This window comes from Clinocottus analis, unplaced genomic scaffold (assembly GCF_023055335.1).
Source record: "Clinocottus analis isolate CAN_PGR_092001 unplaced genomic scaffold, fCliAna1.0.p SCAF_40, whole genome shotgun sequence".
NCBI lineage: Eukaryota > Metazoa > Chordata > Actinopteri > Perciformes > Cottidae > Clinocottus > Clinocottus analis.
This window is the reverse complement of record NW_027176154.1, coordinates 663745-670977: the sequence shown is the minus strand read 5'-3', so window position 1 is coordinate 670977 and position 7233 is coordinate 663745. Positions and strand designations below refer to the sequence as shown.

At 43.6% G+C, this 7233-nt stretch overlaps 1 protein-coding gene across 1 annotated transcript in view; it reads left to right on the top strand.

Annotated features, from left to right (window-relative positions):
- The window catches only part of col12a1b (collagen, type XII, alpha 1b), an 80251-nt gene that overhangs the window by 2436 nt on the left and 70582 nt on the right, over nucleotides 1–7233 (top strand). The window contains exons 2-6 of the mRNA XM_068598721.1: nucleotides 1153–1269; nucleotides 2988–3131; nucleotides 4556–4615; nucleotides 5612–5875; nucleotides 6806–6970. Coding sequence (XP_068454822.1) covers nucleotides 1153–1269; nucleotides 2988–3131; nucleotides 4556–4615; nucleotides 5612–5875; nucleotides 6806–6970 — 750 coding nt within the window. The remainder of the gene's footprint in view (nucleotides 1–1152; nucleotides 1270–2987; nucleotides 3132–4555; nucleotides 4616–5611; nucleotides 5876–6805; nucleotides 6971–7233) is intronic.

Below are 7233 nucleotides of genomic sequence, written 5' to 3'. Positions count from 1 at the left end.
ATCAGATCTTCACCCCATTGTATAATCAATGCTGGAGAGTTTCATCAGATTTGTGTTGTTGTTGTTGTTGTTGTTGTTTGTCAATTCAACATCCCGAGTTGGATTGAGGTCATGGACAGTCTGCAGGATGTCAGCCGGTCCATGTTGTAGTTTGTTGGCGGGAAACTTCCTTTTTCTTTGGCCAGTAATTTTTCTAGAATTTAAAAAAAAAAAAAAAAAAAAAAAAAAAGTTCCTCTTTTACTTTACAAAACAAAGAAAAACTGAAGCGGAACACAAAAACTGTAAAGAAGGAACACAACAACGGCATCGCTGAACGTCAATACGTTTATATTGATCTGCTCTTAATTTTCAAATTTTGAACTTTCAAAATCTTTTGAAGTTGCAGTTTAACGTCACTGCCACTGGAACGGTTACTGCAATGTAGAAGATTAAAGATTAATCTGGTCATGTTTTCTTTACGTAAAACGTGTCCATGTTGGATTTAAAAACCAGAACTAACCTGATTGGTCAGATTTCTAATTGGTTCCCTGAAGGCTTGATTTCTTCTTCCTTCTTCAAATGGATGTTGTTTCATTTTCCGTCAAATCGTTTGTTCAAAATCCCCAAAATTATCAAACGTGAGCAAACTCACGTTTTTGACTCAACTTTAATTATTTGGATGTGAAAGCAGCTCGTTGGGTTTGAGTGTCTTGAAACCGTTTAATTGTGTTTATATTGGACACAACTCAAAGTTTGGAAAGCTCAAAACTTGAATTGAAAATTGGCCCCTCTTTGTTTCCGTATACATGGTCACAGCCAAAAGTCAACACAATTTGTCTCGCCCTGTTTGTGTTTCCCGCCTGAATGTTCTAAACTGTAGGAAGGTGTTGTTGTGTTGTTGTGTTTGTCGTCTCCGTGTGTCGTTGCTTGAGTTGTTGACTGTGGCCGCCGGCCACACGAGCTCAAACCGAGGACATTTTTGGTCTTCTCCAAAATGGCTTCCCTCACATCTGTAGTTTGCTTTGTCTCGTGTTGTTTGTTCCAACAGTGAACTTGTCAAACTTCTCCCTGGAAGTGTTGACTGTTGGGAAAATCCTTTTCTCAGCCCTCACGTTACACATACAGCCGCCTCCTGACGCCGCGGGATTAACTGCGTCCTTTTGTCTTCACAGTCGACCCGCCGACAGACTTGAGGTTTAAGATCTTGAATGAGAACACGGTGCAAATGCTGTGGAGCAAACCCCGGTCCAGGATCCAGGGCTACAGGATCCTAGTGACCTCAGACACAGGTGGGTGCTCATTAAACCCGCGAGTTATGTCCTGCCAAGCCCAGAAACATTATAAGTGTCGTAAACTCCCTTTAGACGTTTAGTCGGCCCGGCAAGCCTCAACACACCCGGCAATTATCGGAAGATTTTCTGCAGACACAAGTTTGGGCTGCGGAGCTGTAATGATATAAGAAGAAAAAAACAGGAATACCAGAGGAAGAAAAAACATTATCACTGCCATGGAAAAAATGTGTCAGCATTAGTTTAGCTCAAGCGTGGAGCTGTCACGTCCGTCAGAGCTCATCAGCTGAGAATAAATTAAAAAAATAACAACCACCTCAACCTTTGTTGGTGTTTCCTCTGAGGTTTGACACTTGGTCTAAATCATCTCAATGTGACGGCGTGCAATGGTATTTTTTACACAATCAGGGTTCTTCTCCAATACGACAATGTTCCTATTCAGATGAAGCCAGCTGGTTTCTTCAAGTTCAAACTCAAGCCAGTTTAGAGTTAATTAAACGGATGTTTATTTCATACTTAATATTCAGTGCTACTAAACATCTAGACCCAGTAACTGCAGTTGCATATTATTAAACGTTGATAAGCTAGCTTAAAGTGCTATTCACCGTTAGCTAACGTAACTACCGAATGAACAGAACTTACGTTAGCGCTTAACTTACAGGTAAACTTGACTGACAGAATTAACGTTAGCTTAAATTTTTTACACAATGAGAGTCCTCCAACATGAAAATGTTCCCATTCATATAAAGCCAGCTGGTTTCTTTAAATTCAAACTTAGGCCAGTTTTATCTCGTTTTAAGTGTTAATTAAATGGATGTTTTTGCGTCACTAGTACACAGACTTTTTCATAAATAAAGATTAGGTGCTACTAAATATATACACCCAGTAACTGCTGTTGAATATTATTAAATGTTGCTAAACTAGCTTAAAGTGCTATGCACCGTTAGCTAACGTAACTCCCTAACCAACAGAACTTACGTTAGCTCTCCTATTCATACCCAACACCTGCCAGGTGTAAGTTCAGTTAGCGGGTTAGTTCATTTATCTCGCTAACAGAACTAACGTTAGCTTTCATTTTATTAACGTACAGATAAACTTAACTGACATAATGTTAGCTTGCTAATGTAGGACTCATCCCGACACTTCAACACTTGATCAAAATGCTTGATGATATTCTAAATTGGGAAGACCTGAATTCAAAATTGAGAGATTACACAAGATAACATCCGTATAACATTAATGCCCTTAACATGAGACTAAATGACCTATGCGGTTTATTAAGAGGCACATAGTCTTTTCCTGTTAACCACAAAGGTAATGCAGTGTCTTTAACTATTTAAAATTGTTGTTAATGTTCTTTAGTTTGTAAAAGTGTTAATTCATATTTATGTAAACCTGCGAACACCAGTAGAATCCACACACATGCGAATAATGACTAAACACCAGTTGACTATTTGATGCCAAGACGTCTTTGATATGTTTGATTTGATGGAAGAATTGGCTATTTAAGGGTTAAAACAATGTGTTTTGGTTCAGAGTAATGCGGAAAGTTTTCATTAAATTAAATCACTGTGTTTACGCGGCTCTTCCCGTCCTCCAGTTAACAGAATCAGGTTTTTCTGAAGCTCTGTTTTGACTCTTGGAGAAATGAAGTAATGCAATAGTTTCCTAATGGCTTCCCTCTGACTTTTTTTTCTTCTTCTGTTGCATTCTTGTAGAAGAACCAACAAAAGAATTTACTCTGCCTGCATCTGCGACGAAGACCTCCATCCCAGACCTGACTCCAGATGTGGATTATGTCGTAACCATGTCTTCGTACGCCGGATCAGAGGAGAGTCTGCCCGTCTCCGGCCAGCTCACCCGTGAGTTACCGAGTGTGTGTGTGTGTGTGTGTGTGTGTGTGGTTGCAAACCAGCAGCAGACTTTGTGAAGTTCGTCTGCAGCCGGTCATTTTTTGGCTGGAAGTCGCCAAGCTGACGACGTTCCGGTAAAGCGAGTGATTTGTTGGAGACCAGAGTGCTTCTGTTGCTCTGAATCATTTGTTTTCAGTTGTTTTAATTTGGTACCGCTCTGGACATCAATGATGTTATCACATAAATGTTGTTAAGTCGAGAAACCGCCGCTATTTAGGAGCTGTTCTTCTGATCAGCAGTTTACGAAATAAACCCACACCAAGATGTAAGAAAGTCATCATCAAACTTTATATGATGTGTTTACCGAACAAAGGACTATTTTAAACCAACAAGTCCTTTAAATGAAAATCTAAATGGACATTTATGTCCTGGTGGTCAGGAGAGAGAATGCAGCTCTAACACATGAAGCATAGACTTCTATACAACCAGAGGAGTCGCCCCCTGGTGGTCAGGAGAGAGAATGCAGCTCTAACACATGAAGCATAGACTTCTATACAACCAGAGGAGTCGCCCCCTGGTGGTCAGGAGAGAGAATGCAGCTCTAACACATGAAGCATAGACTTCTATACAACCAGAGGAGTCGCCCCCTGGTGGTCAGGAGAGAGAATGCAGCTTTAACACATGAAACATAGACTTCTATACAACCAGAGGAGTCGCCCCCTGGTGGTCAGGAGAGAGAATGCAGCTTTAACACATGAAACATAGACTTCTATACAACCAGAGGAGTCGCCCCCTGGTGGTCAGGAGAGAGAATGCAGCTTTAACACATGAAGCATAGACTTCTATACAACCAGAGGAGTCGCCCCCTGGTGGTCAGGAGAGAGAATGCAGCTTTAACACATGAAGCATAGACTTCTATACAACCAGAGGAGTCGCCCCCTGGTGGTCAGGAGAGAGAAGCTTTAACACATGAAGCACAGACTTCTATACAACCGGAGGAGCATCTTCATTTGAAAGCATTACAGCCTGAAGGTTGGGAACAAAGAGTCGATGCATTTCATCTTCAGATGAAATAAGAGCAGCTGCGGCGGCTTGAAGGACACAAACAGACTGAACGTCGTGGTGGGAGTTGAGCGGTTATGAAAACCCTCCCAGCGCTGGAGATTTCCCTGAAATATGTGTCGTAAACAATGACATCAACTTTTTCCATCCGGGAGCTCGTTGTGTTCGCCGAACGAGAAAATAAAAACCTCCGATGAGAGAATTGAAATCTCACGTATGGAAAGAAAAGAAGCGCTTCGGTCCAGTTTGAGTCGTCCGCCATTGGCTGAACAAAACTGGCACTTTAAGTAAAGTTATGTTTTGCTGAGCAGACTCTATATGAATCAAACCTAACGCTTTTGTGTATCCATGATTGTGTTGTTGTCTTTCAGTTGAGTCGAGCGGCGGCACCAGAGGAGCTTCCAGGAAACCAGACTCCTCAGATTCAGTCAGTGAGTCCTTTTGTTTATTTAAACCTTAATTTGAGGGACGGGGGTCACCGCTCGACTTTTCCACTCCGTTACCGTCCTCGAACTCGTGAGTTCAGCGGTGAAAAAAGGGGGCGTCGCCCACCGTGGCGACACACCCCATTGGACGGGAACCATCGCAGTTGGGCCCCCGACGCGCAACATCTCCAAAGTGTTCGGTCATCGGTTTGCTCCCGATGATGCCAGCGTGGAGGAAGCTGCACGTGCTCAGTGCGGGGGCCGTGGGTTGGGCTGGGAAAGCGGCTGCTGGGAGCTGTGGGAGCTGTGGGAGCTGTGGGAGCGAGCTGACAGAAGTGGAAATCCATTACAGATGCCGGTTAACGAGCGCCGCTGTTCTGCAGGCGAGGACGAGCTCGTGCAGATTATTTTTTTAAACTTCTTTTCATGAGAGGAAAGTCCTGTAGCTCCGCCTCCTCCAGCAGAGTCCTGTTAAACCGGACTCTGAGGAGGTGTTACGCCCCAGAACTGTTGATTACTTTGGGTCAAGATCTGGTTGTGTTTATGCAATAAAACGTTCTATTTATCAGAAAATGAAATGCAAATTCCACATATCACGTACATGCTCATGCTTTGTTTAGCTTCTTTCTCGTGAAGGAAGTGCTCATGTTTTAGTTTTGCACTCAGGTTTTTAGGGAGGTGGACGCAGTGGATGCTTTGCATGAACTTCATCTCCTGGGGACCATGAATCTGATCTCATGGCTATTGATCCATCAGTTGATGCTATTGTAGTCTTTTAGGCCTGGCTTCAAATATGCTTACAGTACATACTACACACACCATATTCCTTCAGTTTAGAGTTCATAGTTCAAAGGTATCAAAAATAGATATTCGTGAAACTGACATTTATATGTCACATTGCAAACTTTAAAAGTAGATTTTATGTAATTTAAAGGGTCCTCATGTGTTTTCTGTAACTTCTAAAGCTTCTGTCTATTTATTGCCCCGCCCTCTTTTACCCAGAATGCTCTTTCAGCGCCGTGGCCGACGTGCTGTTCCTGGTGGACGGCTCCTGGAGCGTCGGCCGGCCCAACTTCAAATACGTCCGCGGCTTCCTGTCAGCGGTGGCCGGCGCCTTCCAGATCGGACCGGACCGGACCCGGGTGGGCGTGGTCCAGTACGGCAGCGACGCCCGGACGGAGTTCGACCTCAAGCAACATTTGACCCGACCGGAGCTTCTGCGCGCCATCGGCTCGCTGCCCTACAAGGGAGGAGACACCAAGACAGGTACGCCCTGGTGTCCTGAATGTGTCCTGATGTCCTGAATGTCCTAAATGTCTTTAATGTCCTTTATATCCTAAATGTCCTTTATGTCCTAAAGGTCCTTCATGTCCTTCATGTCCTAAAGGTCCTTCATGTCCTAAAGGTCCTTTATGTCCTAAAGATCCTTCATGTCCTTCATGTCCTAAAGATCCTTTATGTCCTAAAGGTCCTTTATGTCCTTCATGTCCTAAAGGTCCTTTATGTCCTTCATGTCCTAAAGGTCCTTCATGTCCTAAAGGTCCTTTATGTCCTAAAGATCCTTTATGTCCTTCATGTCCTAAAGATCCTTTATGTCCTAAAGGTCCTTTATGTCCTTCATGTCCTAAAGGTCCTTTATGTCCTTCATGTCCTAAAGGTCCTTCATGTCCTAAAGGTCCTTTATGTCCTAAAGATCCTTCATGTCCTTCATGTCCTAAAGATCCTTTATGTCCTAAAGGTCCTTTATGTCCTTCATGTCCTAAAGGTCCTTTATGTCCTTCATGTCCTAAAGGTCCTTCATGTCCTAAAGGTCCTTTATGTCCTAAAGATCCTTTATGTCCTTCATGTCCTAAAGGTCCTTTATGTCCTAAAGGTCCTTTATGTCCTTCATGTCCTAAAGGTCCTTTATGTCCTAAAGGTCCTTTATGTCCTTCATGTCCTAAAGGTCCTTTATGTCCTTCATGTCCTAAAGGTCCTTCATGTCCTAAAGGTCCTTTATGTCCTAAAGGTCCTTTATGTCCTTCATGTCCTAAAGGTCCTTTATGTCCTAAAGGTCCTTTATGTCCTTCATGTCCTTTCTGTCTTTCATGTCCTTCATGTCCTTCCTTTAATGTCCGTGGTCACGTCCTCGTGGTTTGGCGCCTCCGATAATTGTCTCGTCGTATTTCATAACCACAAGCCGTCCCGTCGCTGCAGGCGCCGCCCTGGACTTCGTCCTGGAGAACGGCTTCACCGAGCAGGCCGGCGCCCGCAGGGAGTTCCCCAAAGTGCTGCTGATCGTCACGGACGGCCGGTCCGAGGATCCGGTGGAGCGTCACGCCGAGCGGCTCCGCGGCAGCGGGGTGGAGGTCTTCGTCCTCGGTAAACACGCTCACCACGCTCACCACGTTCATTACACTCACCACGCTCACTCTCCATTTGTATTCAAGCACTTTTAAGAAAGTCAGAGTCACGTTTTTACTCGTTGAAAACTGTTAAACCAATTTGTCTCCAGACCTCTTTTCCCTGTTTGAGTCATCGTAGGAAACCCAAATTAATTCCAATACTTGTGTTTATTGTTTGTATTTGTTCAGCAAAGTCTTGGGAAAAAAATATATATCTGCAAAAAAATCACTTTTAAAAGA